The 23,238-nt window shown below is 37.1% G+C and overlaps 1 protein-coding gene across 3 annotated transcripts in view; it reads left to right on the top strand.

Moving 5' to 3' along the window:
* The window catches only part of CACNA2D1 (calcium voltage-gated channel auxiliary subunit alpha2delta 1), a 542,050-nt gene that overhangs the window by 412,431 nt on the left and 106,381 nt on the right, over positions 1–23,238 (top strand). For all 3 annotated transcript variants that reach the window (XM_049894495.1, XM_049894496.1, XM_049894497.1), the window contains 3 exons: positions 2,817–2,886; positions 5,211–5,261; positions 8,143–8,242. In XM_049894495.1, coding sequence (XP_049750452.1) covers positions 2,817–2,886; positions 5,211–5,261; positions 8,143–8,242 — 221 coding nt within the window. The remainder of the gene's footprint in view (positions 1–2,816; positions 2,887–5,210; positions 5,262–8,142; positions 8,243–23,238) is intronic.

Genomic DNA, 23,238 nt, shown 5'->3' with positions numbered 1-23,238 from the left:
CCACTGTGCCCAAGGCTAGGACATCAGTGGTGGGTCATTGGTAGAATTCTCACTTCCCATGGCCACTGAACGTCATACACAGCCACCACCCCTCTGCCACATGGAGGCTTTCATGTTGCTATGATGCTGAACATGTTTCACCTGAACTTGTAGACTAAGACAGTCAAGGAAAAATGACCTTGGTGATCTACTTCCAAATCAGGCAGTGAAAACCCTGTGGATCACAAAGGTCTATCCACAACTGATCATGGGATGTACTGGAAAGCATTTCATTCTGTTGTACATAGGGTTGCCCTGAGTTGGGGGACGACTTGACAGCAGCTAACAACAACATACCAGAATATTGAGTGACAGAGAGGTAACTTTGGTGCCACACTGGTGGAACGTGCTGGAAGTCCACCCTGTAGGGCTCCAGGTGTCTCATTGGAGGCACGCCACTACGAAAATGCCACGAGGGAGCGCCGGCTGCTAGGTGCTGATGGCTGCTGAGGACTGCAGGAACCAGGTGCTTGAGAAGCCACTATGCTGCAGGAGCTGAGGCTGGGGAAGCTGCAAGCACTGTAGGAGCTGAGCTCTGGGAAATCAGGAAATCATGTGCACCGCAGGCGCCAGAAACCAGAGAAGCTGCACATGCTGCAAGAGCTTTCAGAGCAAGCAAACCAGAAGCGAAAGCCCTTTTCTCATTCAGCACCTCTCCTGTATCATCTTCTAACAAAGCTTAAAATCATGCCATCTGGTAAAGGAAAAGTATTTAAAGGGGCCAGATCCATTTTCATAGAGCAGATTAAAAAGGTGAATTTAGAGCTGAGAGGCAATTAGTCTATATCCAGCTCAATATTGTAATGAAAGTAGAATATAATTTATTTAAATTTTTAGTTATCACTAAGGCTTGGGGAGCCTGGTACTAGAGAGGAGTAGGTGAAAGTGAACCAATATGTTTGCCAGCACGCTTGTTGTCTAATTTGGGGGGATAGGGGAATCTATATTTCATCTCACTGGCTCTCAGTTCCTGCAAATGCAAATTGAAAGTATGAAAATAAAGCAAATTTACCATTTCAGTTGCATTGACTGTATCAGTAAATATTGTTGGGGACTGCTATATTTAAACATATAACCCAAACCAAACCAAACGCAGTGCCATCGAGTCAATTCCAAGTCATAGCAACCCTATAAGACAGAGTAGAACTGCCCCATAAAGTTTCTAAGGAGTGCCTGGTGTATTCGAACTGCCGACCCTTTGGCTAGCAGCCATAGTGCTTAACCACTACGCCACCAGGGTTTCCATTTAAACATATAGTTTCATGTAAATGTGATTAGTCATTTAAAATGAATAAATCATTTTAAAATGTAGCCACTAATAAGGAAAAAAAATTTCAGTCAAGGGGAGGCTTAGTAATAATATATTTTTCAACAATTCCTAATTGACTAAATTGCCTTAGTTGACAAATGTCTTAGGTACTTTGTGCTGCCATAACACAAATACCACAGGTAGCTTTAAAAAACACAAATTTATTTTCTCACGGGAGGCTAAAAGTCCAAATTAGGGTCTTGGCCATGTGTCAATTCCTTTCTTGACGGCAACCCCAGGTGTTCCTGGGTTTCTTGGCGTTCCTTGGTTCCTTGGCTTGCAGACCATCCTCACGTGGCATTTGTATTACTGTGTGTGTGTGTGTGTCTGTCTGTCTGTCTGTCTATTCTCGTCTTTTAATAACTCACAAGTGATTAGATTTAAGATCCACCCTGTACTGCATCCTAATATGTAACAAAAGAAAAACTCTGCTCCCTAACAGGATCAAATTCACAGGTACAAGGAACCAGGAATCAAAAACATTATGGAGGGACAAAATTCAATCCAAAAGAACTTATAAACTTGAACTCTCAGTAAAGTTCTCTGTAATTGCCATGTTTTCTAAGTAAATAAAAGGGCATAAGACATAGGGATTATTCCCGAGAATCGTATGTCTAAACATGTTCAAGAATTGGGACTTCAGTGTAAAAGTATCATCCAATTTATCAGCTTTTATTTTTTCCATCAGGTTGTGTTTGTGTGTTGTATACCATTTTAAGAAAGAAGAGATTTAATTTGAATATGTGTAAATTGCATCTAAAATTTTGTACAGTTACACAAACTAGTTTTCCTTATTACTACAAAATGATAAAGGCTGTGAATTTAACCCAAGATTCTGAATGTGTATTTGAATTAATTGAGATCATTCAAATAAATTTAAGGAAAACAGTTTTATGGAGTTATTTTAATTATAGTTTTAACTTTTTTTAATTATTGCCACATAGGGTGGCAATTATCAATATGTGAATATTAAGTTTAAGAAGGTTATCATGGTATTACATAACAATCCAAGCAAAACATCAGTCTTCTTATACACCAAGACAGTATGGCATTGAATGACATTATAGGTATCAAATAACTCAAAACACAATTTCTATTCATGTAAAACAAAACTTCTGCTAATTTATTGCTTAGTAGAAAAGAAAGAAAATGTGTAAGCTCTGGCCACCTGGTAAAACAATATGGGGTAGCACCCAGAAAGCCCTTATGTTTAAAAGTTATTCCTGGAATAATGTGAAAAAGAGAATTGACTTACATTGCTTCTTTTTGTACTGCTGTGTTCTTTTCCCCTTAAAAAAAACAAAACTATTGGAGGTAGAAAAATAGCATCTCCCATTTGAGAACTGATATAGATAAGCTGATTTATGCATCTGTGGTGTTTTATGACTTTATCAGTGTTACATTATCTTTGTAGAGTATATCTAATATTTTTACTTAATTTCTCTTTCTCTCTCTCTCTCTTTTTTAGCTTCACCATGGGTTGATAATAGTAGGACTCCAAATAAGATTGACCTTTATGATGTACGCAGAAGACCATGGTAAGAACTTTTGGGTGTCTTGAAATAGACAAAAGAAGGTAACTTTTTCTTTGTTAAAATGTTGGAGTGAATGTTATTATTATTAGGATAAATATTGTCTACTTATTTAAAGAGTCCTGGTGTTATTTTTTAAAATAAATGTTTAGCTAAAGGCGAATGAAGATGCGTTCAAATGGAGAATGATAATGAAAATTTTTGAAATGATTAATCAAATTCATTTCAAATATACTATTTTAAATGTCATATTCAATGTCAGCTCTAAGTCTTTTTTAGCTGCTAGGGATTTCTGTTGCTTGGGGTAGAGCTCTAACAGAGCAACTGGATAACAGTTGCAGGTAGTTTGCCTCTGGCAATGAACTAATGAGAACTGGCCCCAAGGTTATATTCATATAGCTTAGGTTTTATTTTCTCAAAAAGAAGTTTTATTTGTCCCTAACTACTAAAGCAGTCACTCTCATGACATGAAACTAAAAAAATATTGATAGCTCATAATTACATTCACTGCAAAACAACTATTAAAACATGTTTTAAATATGCGTTTTTTAAAATCACATATAATATGTGGATGTATTGTTTTTAATGAGCTCATATATTATATACAGCATGCTTCTCTGTAATCTGCTCTTTCATACCAATATCTTCGAGTGCATTTTAATAGAAGAAACACACTTAAACATTATCATTTTAAAAAGAATGAATATATTGTTAACCTATTTAAGCAATCCCTTTTCATTGAACATACAGGTTATTTCTGACTTTTTGCTAGATTCCTACATATTCTAAGGAGCATAATAGCTGATTTAAAGGACAAGTACTTAAGGCATTTTATGCCTTGTTAAATGTCTCAGTAGCAATTTGCTTGAATGCCAGCTATGAATGAGGAGCCCTAGTGGCACATTGGTAAGCACTCAGCTGCTAACCGAAAGGTCAGTAGATCGAACCCACCAGCTGTTCCCCCGGAGAAAGATGTGGCAGTCTGCTTCCATAAAGATTTACAGCCTTGGAAACTCTAAGGGGGCAGTTCTACTCTGTCCTACAGAGTACAATAATTTACATGAATATCAGCTATGTATAATAGCAGCAGTTTTCATCTATTATTCTTTTTAACACTTCTCCAAGTGTGGTCCCTGTGGAGCCATGAGTTGTTGAGTGAAGGCAAAGGCTATGACATCACATGGTTTGGGTTCAGGAACTGGTTGTTTTATGAGAAACTTAGAAGCTGAGTGTCAACCAGAAGAGGCAAACAATATCCAGAGAGGCATGACAGGACCAGTGTTTAAGAGGCTAGATGTAAACTAGATTTGCCTTCCATGGGAATAGTCCTGCAGCCTTGCTACTTTACCTTCTTATAATGCAAGCGTGAGAAACAAAGTTGGTGCAAGTTATAAATCATAGCTGCTTCATCAACACTTGGTCCTGCGTAGTTACTAATTTTGCTGGATATTGTCAGAAAACTAATTGGCAAGTATCTGGAAACCTTTTGAGAAATATTTAGAGTGATAGGCAAAGAAGCCTCAGATATCACTAGATGGTTGAGTTCAGGTGCAGCCCTTTCTGTTGGGGAAGGCAGCTCCCTGTTCCCCTATCACTTTGTGGCCAGGCATCATGAGCTTCTGAGATCTTTCACCTGCAATCTAGTTTATCTTTCTCCAGAACCACTGAATCATGTGTCCAAGGCTCTCCCAGAGTCTCTTAAAAATGCAAAGATTTTGATTCTCTACGGCTCAGGATGAATTTAAGAATCAGCATTTTGAACCGGCTCTATGGGTAATTTGACACTATAAAGTTTGAGAGCCCCTACTGGAAATTCTGCGTAACATTACATATTGCTCTATTTTAAAACACTTTTTTTTGCCCATTGTATTTCTTTTAATGTTGCTTTCTCATGTTCTTGGCAACTTATCTATTTTTGTGTTTATTTTTTTGCTTTTAAAATATGACATAATCTGTTATTCATCTGAACAGTTTTTAAAACCTGTGGTCACCAAATTGGAGTTCGGGATATTTTTCAGACAAATGTCCTTCCACAAGTTAATTTTTTACTGCTAATATTAAAATACATTTCTCAATTTTTTATTAATATTTTATAAACAGCATATTTTAAATGTTGTACCTCTGACATCTCTAATTTTATGGAAATTTAGGTTGTTTTTTTTTCCAAGTTGACATTACAGAATGTGAACGAAAGCATTGTCTACCGAGACAGAATGGAAGAAGGTCCTTACTTGGAAAGGATCTTATGTGAGAGATCAGTAAATATCAATGCAGCCAATTTCTATGTTTGATAATTTGCAGGAAAAATATCTATATGGTATTTGTTTCAGGTACATCCAAGGAGCTGCATCTCCTAAAGACATGCTTATTCTTGTTGACGTGTAAGTATTAAATGTTACCTCTTTATTTATAGACTGAAGAATGTAGGAGAAAGGATTTATAGGTATCAGTAATATGTTGGGACTGTGAAATGAGTGATAGGTTAAAAAAAGACAAGGAATAATATGATAAATTTTATATACAGACAAACAAGTCATATTAAGACAGAAACAAAACAAAAATAATCTTACTCAAAGCGAAAATAATTTATGTTGGAATTGGAAATCATGACATGGTTCTCCATCTGAACTTTTTGAACAGCTATTCATTTTTGCTTTATTGTTTGTACGATGCAAAAATACAGGCATTGCTAAAACTAAGTTGTTCTGCTACAAAGCAAAAACCAGAAAAACCGAAACCAACTAGTAGAAGCACGTAATTGGAATTTAGTTGTTAATGACCCAATCCAGTTTGAGGAATTTGGCCAAAGAAAAAGGTAAATATTAAATTTTAAAACTGGAATTTTTTTCAAGGGAAACACTGATACTCAAGAATGAACTCCAGGAGTTGTCGTTTTCTTTGTTATATTGCCTCAAGTTGAGATAGTATGTATATGTATATGTATATGTATATGTATATGTATATGTATATGTATATGTATATGTATATGTATATGTATATGTATATGTATATGTATATGTATATGTATATGTATATGTATATGTATATGTATATGTATATGTATATGTATATGTATATGTATATGTATATGTATATGTATATGTATATGTATATGTATATGTATATGTGTGTTTATATATATATATATACACATATATACACACACACACATTTTTTTTTTTATTGATTCCCCTCCTTTTTCTAATAAGGTTGAAGATGCGAGTGTAGAGCTTAGTAAAATATATCCTACTGTGGAGACTTATTTTTTAAGAATAAAATCAAGGAATTAAAAAACATGAAGTATAAGATCCTTAAATTACTTTCCCTGAGAGAAAAAAAGCATTTCCTCGTATTTTCTCTGCCTCATTGAAAGAAATATTGGAGACAAATAAATCCCTATTGCAGGTAATTATTAATATTTGAAATTTTTCCCCTTTTAAGATTTAACCAGAAGTAAACAAGTTCAATTTAATTCTCTAAAAGCTTATAGCCCAGCCTGAGAAAGCAGATACATGAGTTGGACAAATGTAACTTAAAAGTTAATTCTCATTTTATTTGTTAAGACTTATTTAAATCGTATACTGTTTTAATTAAATTATTACCAATCCTATGCTAATCCTTGTTATTCTTCTTGAGTATAAATAGAAGTGATGATGCAGTATACTATATTCCTGCTGCATGTATGTTACTTTCCAGAAGTAATTTCTTATATTAAAATCTGTGAGAGCCAAACTCATATCGCAAAACCCAAAAAACTCATATACCAGGACTGAAAATAAATACCCATATTCCATTTTATTCTTTCAACAGAAATTTATTGAGTTTTATACATGTGATAATATAGAAATAAAGATGCTTGAGACAGGGTCGCTGATCTCAAAGATAATTCGAATGTATTAGGGAAACTAAACTATATTCAAGAAACTAAAAGAATTATAGAAAGTAATTGACATCATAAAGTATGATACAGCATTGAGGGAGTCCATAGGAGAGAGAGAGCACTTGATTTAAAGTTTTAGGAAAGACTTTGTGAAGGTGATAAAATTAAGATGCAATCTTTAAGGATGGCTAAGATTTTACAAGGCAGGAATGGGAGGGCAGAGGAAAGAGTGGGATTTCAGGTGGGAGAATTGACAGGAGCAAAGTCGCATAGGGGAAAGTAGGTGGAAGTGGGAACTTGGTGGAGAAAGGAAGAAGACTGAAACAGAGGCAGATCATGAAAGTATTTAAATGCAATGCTATTCAGATGGTTAGTTCGAAGGTAACTATTTAGTAGCTATTCAAAGCTTTGAATGAGGATATATTTCCAGAAGTTTTGCCTGACAGCATGTGGAAGAGAAGAGACTAAGATTTGGATAGGAGTAGCTGTTACCTTAGCTCACCGTCTTCTGGTAATGAGGCCTACGGCCAGAATGGAGAGAGGAGTGGAGAGACCACTGTCCCGGGAGCACTGTGAAGGGAGGATAAATAAAGGATATTGTCTGACTCAGTAGGAGGGTTGAGATGGAGAAAGATATTGTATGATTGGTACCTACTTTAGTTAATACCAAGAACAGAAAGATAAAAGACAAATAAATTTTACAGTAAGTTAAAATTGTCATTTTGGACATGGACCCTGTAGTTGTTTTGCAGACAGCTGGAAGTCTAAAACTGGGAAAATGTCAGGAGCTGGAGATGGAGATGTGGGAACTATCTATAGTTGAGGTTTGGATCCCTGTAAATAGGTGAGGTTATCAAGGATCACAGAATATGTAGAGACAAGAAAGAAGACCGAACCCTAGAGATTATCTTCTTTAGGGTACAGAGTAATGCATTTTGTCCATATCTCTGTTATCAGAATTGTTATGCTGCTTTATAATTATTGGTTTAATCCAGCCAAGCAATGGGCCCCCTAGGGCAGTAATTATGCCTAGTAACCTCTACACTCCTAGCTTGGCTAACAGATCTGGTATTCAGCACCTATTTCCTGAATGAGTGAATATGCCATAAGCATCCATATTTTCTTAAAATAGTCATTTAAAATGCAACTTTTTATCATTTTAGTTAAAAATACGTACATACTGATGCTGGTAGGAAAGAAAGGCAAGGTTTTTTATATTTCCATTCTATCAAAAAATCTGACTTTTTCTACTACTGATTTTTAAAGACCAAATTATTTGTATATTGATCTAGGGTCAATGCATAAATTGCCCTTCCTTACAGTGCCTGATATGATTGATTAAATCAGTGTTGAGTAACATGTATGGACCCGTTTGTTTATAGGAGTGGAAGTGTTAGTGGACTGACTCTTAAACTGATCCGAACCTCTGTCTCTGAAATGTTGGAAACCCTCTCGGATGATGATTTCGTGAATGTGGCCTCAGTAAGTATACGATGACTGCATTTTCCCTGAATTAAACCAGAAATTTCTCTCTCCCTGCTTTAAATGCTTTATAGGATTTTATCAAAGATAGGCTGAAGTATTTCTGATCTATTGAAGGCTAGATTAATGAGTTGTTCTTAGTTACTGATTCTCCTATACTTCCTCACCAGGGGCCTTTTTGAATTTCTAAGGTTTAACACTGAGTCAAGTAATTGAAGTAATGAATAAAAAGTAATAGCTTTCTACATACTGTCCTTCATTCAGGGGAGCTTAAACAGGTAACATGAGACCTTGTACTCATTGATACCATCGTAACTCCTAGTACTTACAATTTAGTAGTATGATTATATGACAGTTTTCTGTACCTTGAAGTGCTCATTTTTCCATGATGGGTATTTTTCTCTAGTGTATTATGTTTTTAAATTATGTTTTCCTTATTAACACAAGGCCAACAGACTCTTGAATGTGCTCTTTTCAAAGTCTTACTTCCCCATAACCATCTCAGACCTTCCTATTCATAGCTAGAAAGCACTGAACTCTGAGGCAAATGAATCAAGAAAAAAAATGAAATTTAGGTAAAAATTTTGTGGTGAAAAGGGTAATACAACTTTCTGGGCAAAAGTTGAAGATATGTTAGTTCCAGCAGACCACTGGACATAGCACCCTGGCTCAAAGTATGAACTGAATCTTAAAAGACAACATCCCAAACCAAGGATGTTATTTGAAGCTGGAGACTTAGCTGCACATTTAAGAGAAATGTCACAATGTTCTTATCAGGCTGGCGGCTTCTGTTGTTGTTGTTGTTAGGTGCCTTCAATTCGGTTCTGACTCATAGCAATTCTGTATACAACAGAGCAAAACACTGCCCTGTCCTGCACCATCCTCACAATCACTGTTCTGCTTGAGCCCATTGTTAGAGCCACTGTGTCAGTCCATCTCATTGAGGGCCTTCCTCTTTTTCACTGACCCTCTGCTTTACCAAGCATGATGCCCTTCTCTAGGGACTGGTCCCTCCTAATGACAAGTCCAAAGTATATGAGACATAGACTCACCATCCTTGTTTCTAAGCAGCATCTAGCTGTACTTCTTCCAAGGCAGATTTGTTCATTCTTTTGGCAGTCCATGGTACATTCAATATTTTTTGCCAACACCATAATTCAAAGGCATCAATTCTTCAGTCTTCATTATTCATTATCTAGCTTTCACATGCCTATGAGGTAATTGAAAACACCATGGCTTGCGTCAGGGGCACCTTAGTCTTCAAGGTGACATCTTTGCTTTTCAACAATTTAAAGAGATCTTTTGCAGCACACTTGCCCAATGCAATGCATTGTTTGATTTCTTGACTGCTGCTTCCATGGGTGTTGATTGTGGATCCAAGTAAAATGAAATACTTGAAAACTTAAATATTTTCTCCATTTATCATGATGGTGCTTATTGGTCCAGTTGTGAGGATTTTTGTTTTCTTTATGTTGAGGAGTAATCCATACTGAAGGCTTTGGTGTTTGATCTTCATCAGTAAGAGCTTCAAGTCCTCTTCACTTTCAGCAAGGCTGTGTCATCTGCATAACCAGGTTGTTGATGAGCCTTCCTCCAATCCTGGTGCCCTGTTCTTCTTCATACAGTCCAGCTTCTGGGATTATTTGCTCAGCATACAGATTGAATAGGTATGGTGAAAGGATACAACCCTGGAGCACACCTTTCTTGACTTTAAGCCATGCAGTATCCCTTTGTTCTGTTGGAATGGCTGCTCCTTGATCTAGGTACAGGTTCCTCATAAGTACAATTAAATGCTCTGGAACTGTCATTCTTTGTAATGTTATCCATGATTTTTAATAATCCACACAGTAGCAAATGCCTTAGCATAGTCAATAAAACACAGGTAAACATATTTCTGGTATTCTCTGCTTTTAGCCAGGAGCCATCTGATATCAACTGCGATATCCCTGGTTCCACATCTTCTTTGGAATCAGGCTTGAATTTCTGGCAGTTTCCCTGTCATTATACTGCTGCAGCTGCTTTTGAATCATCTTCAGCAAAATTTTACTTGTATGTGATATGAATGATATTGTTTGATAATTTCCACATTCAGTTGAATCACCTTTCTTGAGAATAGGAATAAATATGATCTCTTCCAGTTGGTTGGCCAGGTCGCTATCCTCCAAATTTCTTGGCATAGGCAAGTGAGCACTTCCAGTGCTGCGTCCATTTGTTGAAACATTTCAGTTGGCATTCCGTCAGTTCCCGAAGTCTTGTTTTTCACCAATGCCTTCAGTGCAGCTTGGACTTCTTCCTTCAGCACCATCGGTTCCTGATCAGATGCTACCTTCTGTAATGGTTGAACGTCAACCAATTCTTTTTGGTAAAGTGACTCTATGTGTTCCTTCCATCTTCTTTTGGTGCTGGCTGGGTCATTTACTCTTTTCCCCATAGAATGTTTCAATATTGGAACTCGAGGCTTAAATTTTTTCATTTCTTTCAGCATGATAAATACCAAGTGTGTTCTTCCCTTTTTGTTTTCTCTCTCCAGCTCTTTACACATGTCATAATATTTTACTTTGCCTTCTAGAGTCATCCTTTGAAATCTTCTGTTCAGCTTTTTACTTCCTCATTTCTTCCTTTTGCTTTATCTACTGGATGTTCAAGAGCGAGTTTCAGAGTCTCTTCTGACATCCAGTTTGGTCTTTTCTTTCTTTCCTGTCTTTTTAATGACCTCTTGCTTTTTTCATCTGTGATGTCCTTGAGGTCATTCCACAACTCCTGGTCTTTGCTCATTAGTGTTCAACACCTCAAGTCTATTCTTGAGATGGTCTATACATTCAGGTGGGATATACTCAAGGTCATACTTTGGCTCTCATGGACTTGTTCTACTTTTCTTCAGTTTCAACTTGAACTTACATATGAGCAATTGATGGTCTGTTCCACAGTTGGCCCCTAGCCTTGTTCTGACTGATGATACTGAGCCTTTCCATTGTCTCTTTCCACAGATGTAGTGGAATTGATTCCTTTGTACTCTATCTGGTGAGGTTCATGTGTATAGTTGCCGTTTTTGTTGTTAAAAGGTATTTTCAGTGAGGAAGTCACTGGTCTTAGAAAATTCTATCATGCAATCTCTGGCATCATTTCTATCACCAAGGCCATATTTTCCAACTACCAATCCTTCTTCTTTATTTCCAACTTTTGCATTCCAATCACTAGTAATTATCAATGCATCCTGAATGCATGTTTGATCAATTTCAGACTGAGGAAGTTGGTAAAAATCTTCAATTTCTTCATCTTTTGCCTTAGTGGTTAGCACGTATATTTAAATAATATACTGGTCTTCCTTGTAGGCGTATGAATATTATCCCATCACTGACAGCGTTGTAATTCAGGGTACGCAAAAACCCAGTGCCGTCAGCATTGTAATTCAGGATAGACCTTGAAATGTTCTTTTTGATGATGAGGAAACAAATGTAGAGTTCCAGTAACTTTCTAAAGGGAAAAGACAGGATTGGAGCATAGCTGTCTTATTTAAGAGTCCAGATTTGACAACAACAGCAAAAAAAAAATGTATATGTAAGTTTGATCAGGGCTTCGAAACTGTTCATTCCAGTTTGAATCTTGGCTGAGAAATTTGCATTTCTAATAAGTTCCCAGCCAATGCTAATTATTCCACCCCAGATATACTGAATCAGAACCTACATTTTCAAGAATCACCTGACAATCTTGTTAAAGTGTAAATTCTGAATAACCATCTCCAAGCCCTGGTTTGAATCTTAAAAAAAAAAAAAAGATAAATAAGTTCACTAATTAGTTATAGCTGATACTATAAAAGAAAGAAATTCTAAAATAACATAAAAATACCATGTATCTGTTGCTCTTATCATACTTCATATATTCTTAACTATATTCATATCATATTTAATATCAATCATATCAATTCACTATATAAAATAAATTCTCCAGTTTTATTAGTTGTCATGCTTTATTTGGGGGATAAATTGCCTGAAATTGATATATTGGAAGAGAATACTTATGCCACATTTTGGTAAGAGAAACGTAAATTTATTTTTTTGTTTCTAACAGACTGGTACTTCTCATTAAATACAAATTTAGCAATTTAATGATTTGAAAATGCTCAGAAAAATATTGAAAATATATTTATAATGTCAGTCTGTGTGTGTGTATTTAGTTTTCTCTTGGCTCTGTGAAGTGGAAATCTAAGAAAGCTACAGTGTAACTTTAAGCTTTTATAGCTGCAGGGATTCATAGTAAGAAGGCACTGAAGGAACCTAGGAGGGGCTCTATAGTTAAATTTAACAGTAATTTTTCCCACGAAGCCCTCATGCATTTCCCTTTATTTTTATTCCCCAAATCACATCAGCCATACCAAGAATAATGGTACAATCTGCCTCAATGCTTTCCCAAAGTTGCCTAGATCTATCAGGTAGAAAAACCAAGCAGCCTCTCATTTTTAGGTTTATATTTCTAATCGTCTTCTTTTTATAAAGAATAGTAATCCTATGCTTAAGTCATATATAAGATGTCACAACTAGTGCTTCATCATTTTCCAGTGTTTCATCTATCTCCAGAGCTGTTCTTTGTTGCAGAAAGGAAGCCTGCTGTTAGGGAAAGGTTAATTGCAAGCCTAATATACCTGTTTTCCCACTAATCCAGTTAATTAACTTTGATAGAAGTAAATGGTAGATGATAGGAGCAGCAATTCAATCACAACATGTTCTGATTTACAGGCAAAGTTTCAGATGTTGACAGAGGGAGTGGCATTTGTTTGTGAATGTGAGGGAGATTGGAGTTTTAGGAGTAAAGTACTGTGAGCCAGTGGAGGATGAAAGGAAAACGCACGCTGGTTGCAGACAATACTTTAAAAGTTAATAACTAAAGAAAATGGTCATGTTTTTCAATACAACCACAATTTCCTTAGTTAAGAATTAGGTGCAAATGTTGTAGTTATTTTAAGGAACTTTAAGTAGGTTTTCTTCTAGGAAGCTTTAGTAATTCTTGGTCGTTATGAAATGGTATCTTTGATAACTCACCAGAAAAAAAATAATCAAAATACAATTTCTTCTAATATCTTTGCTATTGGTTGTAGGAGAGAACTTTTTTTTTCCTCTAAAGTAAGCTCCAACTTTTGTCCAGATTGTAGTTGTTAAACAACAGTTCTAGAACTGACAGTCTGTAAACGCAAGTGTAAGTTGAGAAGAGAGGGAATGTAACTAAGCTGGAGACCAGGAAGGTGAGCCTTTCTCCAGCTGGAATCTTTCCTCTAAATGCAGCCCCCAAAAGTCTGCAGATTTCCTAGGGTACTTACCTCTGAAAGTCTGTGATCATGTGTCCGTGTAACCAAAACCGAACCCAATGCCATCGAGTCGATTCCAACTCATAGCAACCCTCTAGGTCAGAGTAGATCTGCCCTATAGAGTTTCCAAGGAGTGCCTGGTGAATTTGAACTGCCAACCGTTTGGTTAGCAGCCATAGCACTTAACCTCTACACCACCAGTCTATGTATATCCCAGAAAAAAACCCATACATTTAAAAAAAAGATTTGTTTAGAATATGATACCCTGAAGATGGTAAAATTCTTTGTTTTCTATAGAAAATGAAGCCAAAACCAAAACCAAACCTACTGCTGATGAGTCAATTCTGACTCAACAGCAACCCTGTAGGACAGAGTAGAACTGCCCCCAAAAGTTTTCCCAGGCTGAAGGCTGTGTTCTTTGATCTTCATTAGTAAGTGCTTCAAGTCCTCTTCACTTTCAGTAAGCAAGGTTGTGTCATCAGCATAAGGCAGGTTGTTAATGAGTCTTCCTCCAATCCATATGCCCCGTTCTTCTTCATATAGTCCAGCTTCTCGTATTATTTGTTCAGCATACAGATTAAATAGGTATGGTGAAAGAATACAACCCTGACACACACCTTTCCTGACTTTAAACCAATCCTTATCCCCTTGTTCTGTCCTAACAACTGCCTCTTGATCTTTGTAAAGGTTCCTCATGAGCACAATTAAAGTGTTCTGGAATTCCCATTCTTTGCAGTGTTATCCATAGTTTGTTATGATCCACACAGTCAAATGCCTTTGCATAGTCAATAAAACACAGGTAAACAACCTTCTGGTATTCTCTGCTTTCAGACAGGATCCATCTGACATCACCAGTGATATCCCTGGTTTCACGTCCTCTTCTGAAACCAGCCTGAATTTCTGGCAGTTCCCTGTCGATATACCGCTGCAGCCATTTTTGAATGATCTTCAGCAAAACTTTGCTTGAGTGTGATATTAATGATATTGTTCTGTAATTTCCACATTCGGTTGGATCACCTTTCTTGGGAATAGGCATAAATATGGATCTCTTCCAGTCAGTTGGCCAGGAAGCTGTCTTCCATATTTCGTGGCATAGACGAGTGAGCACCTCCAGCGCTGCATCTGTTTGTTGAAACATCTCAATTGATATTCCATCAATTCCTGGAGGCTTGTTTTTTGCCAGTGCCCTCAGAGCAACTTGGACTTCTTCCTTCAGTAGCATCAGTTCCTGATCACATGCCACCTCTTGAAATGGTTGAATGTTGACTAATTATTTTTGGTATAATGACTCTGTGTATTCCTTCCACTTTCTTTTGATGCTTCCTGTGTCGTTTAATATTTTTCCCATGGAATGCTTCACTATTGCAACTCGAGGCTTGAATTTTTTCTTCAGTTCTTTCAGCTTGAGAAACGCTGAGTGTGTTCTCCCCTTTTGGTTTTCCATCTCCAGCTCTTTGCACATGTCATTGTAATACTTTACTTTGTCTTCTCGAGAGGCCCTTTGAAATCTTCTGTTCAGTTCTCTTACTTCATCAATTCTTCCTTTTGCTTTAGCTGCTCAACGCTCAAGAGCAAGTTTCAGAGTCTCCTCTGACATCCATCTTGGTCTTTTCTTTCTTTCCTGTCTTTTCATTGACATCTTGCTTTCTTCACGTATGATGTCCTTGATCTCATTCCACGACTCGTCTGGTCTTCAGTCACTAGTGTTCAGTGCGTCAAATCTGTTCTTCAGATGGTCTCTAAATTCAGGTGGGATATACTCAAGGTCATGTTTTGACTCTCGTGGACTTGCTCTGATTTTCTTCAGTTTCAGCTTGAACTTGCATATGAGCAATTGATGGTCTGTTCCACAGTCGGCCTCTGGCCTTGTTCTGCCTGATGATATTGAGCTTTTCCATCATCTCTTTCCACAGATGTAGTCAATTTGATTTCTGTGTGTTCCATCTGGCGAGCTCCATGTGTTCCATCTGGCGAGCTCCATGTATATAGTCACCATTTATGTTGGTGAAAGAAGGTATTTGCAGTGAAGAAGTCATTGGTCTTACAAAATTCTATCTTTCGCTCTCCGGCATTGTTTCTGTCACCAAGGCTATATTTTCCAACTACTGATCCTTCTCCTTTGTTTCCAACTTTCGCATTCCAATCACCAGTAATTATCAATGCATCTTGATTGCATGTTCTATCAATTTCAGACTGCAGCAGCTGATAAAAGTCTTCATTTCTTCGTCTTTGGCCCTAGTGGTTGGTGCATAAATTTGAATAATAGTCATATTAACTGGTCTTCCTTTTAGGCGTATGGATATTATCCTATCACTGACAGCGTTGTACTTCAGGATAGATCTTGAAACGTTCTTTTTGATGATGAATGCAACACCATTCCTCTTTGAGTTGTCATTCCCAGCATAGTAGACTATATGATTGTCCGATTCAAAATGGCCAATACCAGTCCATTTCAGCTCACTAATGCCTAGGATATCAATGTTTATGCATTCCATTTCATTTTTGACGATTTCCAATTTCCAGTTTTCCTAGATTCAGACTCAAAATGAGGAGAAACAGCTCCAAACATGCATTAATAATCAGAACCTGGGATGTACAAAGTATGAACCTAGGAAAATTGGAAATCGTCAAAAATGAAATGGAAATTATGTTTTATAAAATAAAATTATCCATCCAGATTTCAGGAAAACTTTATGTTGATCCACATCTCATGCCTGTCAACAAACAAGAAGGTTGTAGCTTATACCCTTGCTACTTAAAGTGGATCTGGTGAACAAGCAGTTTCGACATCACCTGGCAACTGGTAGAAATTCAGAATCTCAAACTCCACCCTAGACCTAAGAAGCCAGAATCTGCAGTTAATAGTCTTCTGCATTGATTCCCTTCATATTATTGTTAATTGTATGCAGTTTAGTGGTTTTATTTCATTGTGGAAAGATGAAATCAGGCTACGTTATTGTTGTTAGCGGCATGGGAGTCTCTTCCAACTTATGGAAATCCACGTGCAGTGGAAGAAGATGCTCCCCTGTCCTGAGCCATCCCTATGATCTGCTGAGAAGTGGACCGTTGTGACACATAGGCTGATTTGTGGAAGCAGATCACCAGGTATTCCTTCTTAGTCCATTTTAGCCGTCTCAGTCTGGGAGTTATGCTGAAACCTGTTCAGCGTCATAGCAACGCATAAGCCTCCACTGACGGTTGGGACAGCCGGGTGGTGGGTGCATTTGAGGAGCATTGGCTGAGAATTGAACCTGGGTCTCCCACATGGAAGAGGAGAATTCCACCACTGAACCACCACTGCCCCCAGGTTACATTGTTGTCGTGTCCTGTGGACTCAATTATGACTCATAGCAACCATATATGACAGAGTAGAGCTGCCCCCATAGGGTTTCCCAGGCTGTAATCTTAATGACAGTAGATCACCAGGTCATTCCTCCCATGGAGTGGTGGGTGGGTTTGAACCCCTGACCTTTTGGTTAGCAGCCGAGAGCTTAACCATTGCACCCCCAGGACTCCTTAGATTATATTAAAAAAAATTAGTGAGGTACATTTAGCAAAATCCAGTAGGCTTCTGTCTGCAGCTTGTTATAACTAATCCTGTTTATCACTGACTTAGTTTTTAAGATCTTAATAATTTGTAGAATTACTAATACTATGGATGTTTCTGAATATTTTTATTCTGTACCCATTTGCTTTTTGGAGGTTATTAGTAAAAAACAAAAAGAACAGGAAGAAAATAGTGGAGTAATGGCCTCTAAAAGAGCCGAAGTTCTCTCCCTGTTATTCTGCTGGTTTTTCTTTTTAAGGTGCAGATGGGTGCTTTTTAAAAATTATTTGGATTTAAAAGACATGTAAAGAAATTATAGACTATGATGAAAAGACTTGAAGTAATGGACAAATACAAGATTATAATAACAAGCCAAAGTAATCAAGGTTATTTAGTTTTACAAAAAGAGATTGGTGGAGAGTAAATTGTTTTACAAATATAAGTAAAGTGTATTAAAAGGTGTTGACAAGTATGATAAATACTTTTTCCATTAATTATTTGGTACAGTACAGATAGTTTTTGGTACTTAGAAATTAGTTGCACATGCAGTTTTAGAAATAGCAAAGTAATATTCAAGGTGATGAAGAGAGAATACTTTTATTCTGTGACTGTGCTATTGTTTTTAGAAAAGTAAAATTTGTTGACTTATTTGCTTAGACTTGAAGGAATCAGAAAAAAGTCATGCCCAGGTAAACACAGATGGGTGTCAGTACTTATTGGGTAAAACTTTTAAAAACACATTTACTCATTTAATGTTGAGTGTAGATAGTGATGTCATTTGGGCTGACCTGAGCTAAAGATTTAGCAGATTTTCTCATAGTTATTTAAATTAAATTGAACTGTCATATTTGCTTCTAATTATTTAGAATAGAACTGCCTTTGTGGCACAATGGTTGAGAGATCGGCTGCTAACCAAAAGGTCAGTATTTCAAATCACAAACCATTCCCTGGAAACCCTGTTATTGTTAGGTGCCCTTGAGTCAGTTTCAACTCATAGCGGCCCTGTGTACAACAGAACAAAACACTGCCCAGTCCTACACCAACCTCACAATCATTATGCTTGAGCCCACTGTTACAGCCACCGTGTGAATCCATCTAGTTGAGGCTCTTCTTTTTCTCTGGCCCTCTACTTTGCCAAGCATGATGTTCTTCTCCAAGAACTGATTCCTCCTGATAACATGTCCAAAGTATGTGAGACGTTGTCTTGCCATCCTTCCTTCCAAGAAGCATTCTGGTTGTACTTCTTCCAAGACAGATTTTCTTTTTGGCAGTCCATGGTATGGTCATTGTTTTTTGCCAGCACCACGATTTGAAGGCATCAATTTTTTGGTCTTCCTTATTCATTGTCCAGCTTTCGCATGCATATGAGGCGATTGAAAACACCATGGCTTGGGTCAGGGGCACCTTAGTCTTCAAGGTGACATCTTTGTTTTTCAACTCTTTAAAGAGGCCTACCCTATGGGGCAGTTCTACTCTGTCCTTATAATCTCTATGAGTGAGAATCCATTCAACTGCAAAGGGTTCGTTTGTTTGTTTTGCCCCCATAGGATTTCTAATGAGCGGCTGGTGAATTCAAACTGCAGACCTTTTGGTTAGCACCCAAATGCTTAACCAACTGTGCCATCAGGCAGGGCTTCCCTAGTTATTTAGCAGGTATAAAATTCAAATGAAATTAAATTATAAACTCATACTATATTAAGGTAATTATTAATAGAAAGTATATACTTTAATCTTAATTGTTGGGTAGCAAAATCCCATTTCAGCAAATTCCTAATGGAGTAAAAAAGAATTCTGATGCATACACTACAGCTTGAAAAACATGTGTTAAGACATGAATTTTTTTTTTATTGACAATTTTATTATTATGTGTTCCATTGTAGAGGGCTTTGTCATAAAGTGACAAAAGGCATGTTAAGTTCTTATAAATTTCAGATACAAATATTGACACTTGCTTTTTCCCACAGTTTATGCACTCTTCTCATGTTTCGTTTAGGAGTTTATGCTGTATTTCAAAATACAATATTTTTTATTCCTTCGTGAACTCTTTCTTGCTTAACCCCGTGCTCAATTGATAGCTATTTCTTTATTCATTTTTTTCTCATTAATTTGTGTCATAGTCATGGCCTAGGTTTTTCAAATGTATATGTTTAATCTCAGTGGAAATGCATTAGAGTGAATATAATTACTTCAACCCTAATTGGCAACTTTCATCTACTGTTTTTATGGATCTTTTGTTCATTTCATGTTTAATAGAACTCATTGGTGAGATTAATGAGCTTGCTTAAAAATTAGATCTGTCCTTTCTGTTAGGTACATGTCTTATATGTGACCAGATTAGAAATCACCCCTATTTGCCATGAGTCTTGATGTTCCCGAGTCTAGATAGTAGTTGCGTGCTTATCCCCTCGGTTTGTTTCAGTTTTTGTCCAAATGCTACTTTATCATAGAGGCCATCCTTGACTACCACATCTCCAAAAGCATTCCAGTTTCAGTTATTGTCTATTACTTTTCCTCACTTTACTTTTCTTTGTAGCACTTTTCTGCACCTCATATTTTATATATGTATTTATCCTGTTTCATGTGTGTATCCCAGTATTCCTCAACTCCCAACAATGCGTACTCCTTTGAGGGCAGAGACACGATCTGTTTTGCTCAAATGTCTTGAATATAGAAAATTTCCTGGATCATAGTTAATAATCATTAAATATTAGTTGAATGAATAGGAATGAATGCCTTTGAAGAGAGGCATGCAGTCCTTCTTGAGTTTACTAATTTTTGTCATTCATAAAACCAAACCCTGCTTGGAGTTGATTCCGACTCATAGTGACCCTATAGGACAGACTAGAACTGCCCCAAAGGATTTCCAAGGCCGTAATCTTTATAGAAGCAGACTGCCACATCTTTCTCTCAGGAAGCAGCTGGTGGGTTCAAACCCCCAACTTTTTGATTAGCAGCTGAAGGCTTTAACTACTGTGCCACCAGGGCTCCCTTTGTCATTCCTAGCAGTGCTAAAAAAAAAAGTACTACATACACAGCGTGATTTTATGACAGATTTTAATCAGTGATAAATATCTTTGTGTTTTTGTATAATTACAGTTATCCTCAGGAGTTCTGATAGGCACAGTGGTTAAGCACTCGGCTACTAACCAGAAGGTCAGCAGTTTGGACCCACCTGCTGCTCCAAGGGAGAAAGATGTGGCATTCTGTTTCCATAAAAATTTACAGCATTGGAAACCCTATGGGGCAGTTCTACTCTATCCTATAGGGTAGCTATGAGTTGAAATGAATTCAACAGCAATGGATTTGGTTTTGGGCTATCCTCACTTATATCTTTACTAATGGAGTATCTCTTCTTGGGGGAAAAAAGCATTATGTATGTATATCATTCTCTTTGTATTCTTTAACCCTTTTGTTACTATATTTTTTTCTCCTTAATTTTTTTTTTTTTTTTTTGATGGCATGTGTTTTCAGTATTGGAAGGTATGCTTGCTTATTAATTGAGTGTGTTTAAATTTTTGGTTGGTAATGTAGATTTGTGTGGTATTAATGATATCGTTTGATAATTTCCAAATTCTGTTGGATCACCTTTCTTTGAACTGGGCACAAATATGGATCTCTTCCAGTCAATTGGCAAAGTTGCTGTCTTCCAAACTTTTTGACATAGACAAGTGAGCACCTCTGGTGCTGCATCTGTTTATTGAAACATCTCATTGGGTATTCCTCAATTCCTGGAGCCTTATTTTTTGCCATTCTCCTCAGTGCAGTTTGGACTTCTTCCTTCAGTACCATAGGTTCCTGATCATATGCTACCTCCAGAAAATGTTGAAAGTCGACCAATTGTTTTTTGGTACAGTGACTCGGTATTTTGCTTGTCTTCTTTTGATGCTTCTTGCATCATTCAATATTTCCCCCTTAGAATCCTTCAGTATTGCAACACAAGGCTTGAATTTTTTCTTCAGTTCTTTCAGCTTGAGAAATGCCAAGCATGTTTTTACCTTTTGGTTTTCTAACTCCTTGTCATTGTTTAATTCATTACAATATTTTGTCTTCTCGAGCCATCCTTTGAAATCTTTCCTTCACCTGTTTTACTTCATCATTTCTTCCTCTCGCTTTAGCTGCTCTATGTTCAAGAGCAAGTTTCAGAGTCTCTTCTGAAATTCAGTTCAGTCTTTTCTTTCTTTCCTCTTTTTCTGATGACCTTTTGCTTTCTTCATGTATGATCTCCTTGATAGCATCCCACAACTCATCTATTCTTTGATTATTAGTGTTCAGTGAGTTAAATCTGTTCTTGAGATGGCCTCTAAATTCAGGTGGGATATATTAAGATTTGAACTTTGGATCTCGTGGACTTGCTCTTATTTTCTTCAGTTTCAACTTGAATTTTCATATGACTGTTCCACAGTCAGCTCCTGGCCTCCTCTGAACTCATGATACTGAGCTTCTCCATTGTCTGTTTCCAGAGATGTAGAATATTTTATTCCTGTGTATTCCATCTGGCATATGAGTATAGTCACTATTTATGTTGTTGAAAAAACGTATTTGCAATGAAGAAGTTGTTGGTCTTGCAAAATTCTGTCGTGTGATCTCCAGCATCAGTTCTATCACCGAGGCCGTATTTTCCAACTACTGATCGTTCTTCTTTGTTTTTATCTTTCCCATTCCAATCACCATTAATTATCAATGCATCTTGATTGCATTTTGATTAACTTCATACCACAGAAGTTGATAAAAAATTTTCAGTTTCTTCATCTTTGACTTTAGTGGTTGATGCATAAATTTTGAATAATAGTCATATTATCTGCTCTTCCATGTAAGTGTATGAATATTGTCCTGTCACTGGCAATGTTGTACTTCAGTGTAGATCTTGCAATGTTCCCTTTGACAATTAATATGATGCCATTCTTCAATTTGTCATTCCCAGTATAGTCGATCATAGGATTGTCCAATTCATAATGGCCAATACCAGCCCATTTCAGTTCACTGATGCCTGGGATATAAATGTTTATGCATTCCGTTTCATTTTTGATGACTTCCAATTTTGCTAGATTCATACTTTGTACATTACACGTTCCAATATTAATAGATGTTTGCAATTGTTCCTTCTCCATTTGAGCCTTGCTACCTTAGCAAATGAAGGTCCTGAAAGCTTGACTCAACCAAGGTCATTAAGTTCGACTCTACTGTGAGGAGGCAGCTCTTCCCCAGTCGTATTTTGAGTGCCTTCCAACCTGAGGGGCTCGTCTTCCAGCACTGTATCAGACAATGTTCTGCTGCTATTCATAAGGTTTTCACTGGTTGGTTTTTTAATAGTAGACTGCCAGGTCCTTCTTCCTAGCCTGTCTTAGTCTGGAAGCTCAGCTGAAACCTGTCCACTATGGCTGACCCTGCAATACTGGTGGCATAGCTTCCAGGATCGGCAACACTCAACCTACCACAGTACGACAAACTGACAGACAAGTGGTGGTATTTGGAAGATAACTACCTGGCCAACAGACAGGAGGAACTCCATATTTGTGACCATTCCAAAGAAAGGTGATCCAACAGAATGCAGAAATTATCAAACAATATCATTAATATGATACACAAGTAAAATTTTGCTGAAGATAATTCAAAAGTTCTTGTAGCAGTACATCCACAGGGAACTGCCAGAAATTCAAGACAGATTCAGAAGGGGAAATGGCATGAGAGATATCATTGTTGACGTCAGATGGATCCTGGCTGAAGGCAGAGAGTGACAGAAAGACGTGTACCTGTGCTTTATTGACTATGCAGAAGTATTCAACTGTGTGGATCATAACAAATTATAAGTAATATTGTGAAGAATGGGAATTCCAGAACGCTTCATTGTGCTCGTGAGGAACCTGTGCATAGACCAAGAGGCAGTTGTTCAAACAAAACAAGGGGATACTGTGTGGATTAAAAACAGGAAAGATGCATGTCAGGGTTGTAGCCTGTTACCATATTTATTCAATTTGTATGCTGAACAAATAACCAGAGAAGCTGGACTGTATTAAGAAGAATGTGGCATTAGAATTGGAGGAAGACACATTAACAACCTGCAATATGCAGATGATACAACGTTGCTTGCTAAGAGGGAAGAGGACCTGAAGCACTTACTGATGAAGATCAAAGACTACAGCTTTCAGTATG

This window comes from Elephas maximus, chromosome 8 (assembly GCF_024166365.1).
Source record: "Elephas maximus indicus isolate mEleMax1 chromosome 8, mEleMax1 primary haplotype, whole genome shotgun sequence".
Lineage (NCBI taxonomy): Eukaryota > Metazoa > Chordata > Mammalia > Proboscidea > Elephantidae > Elephas > Elephas maximus.
Note: the sequence above shows the minus strand (reverse complement) of the source record. Positions and strands in the feature narration are given on the sequence as shown.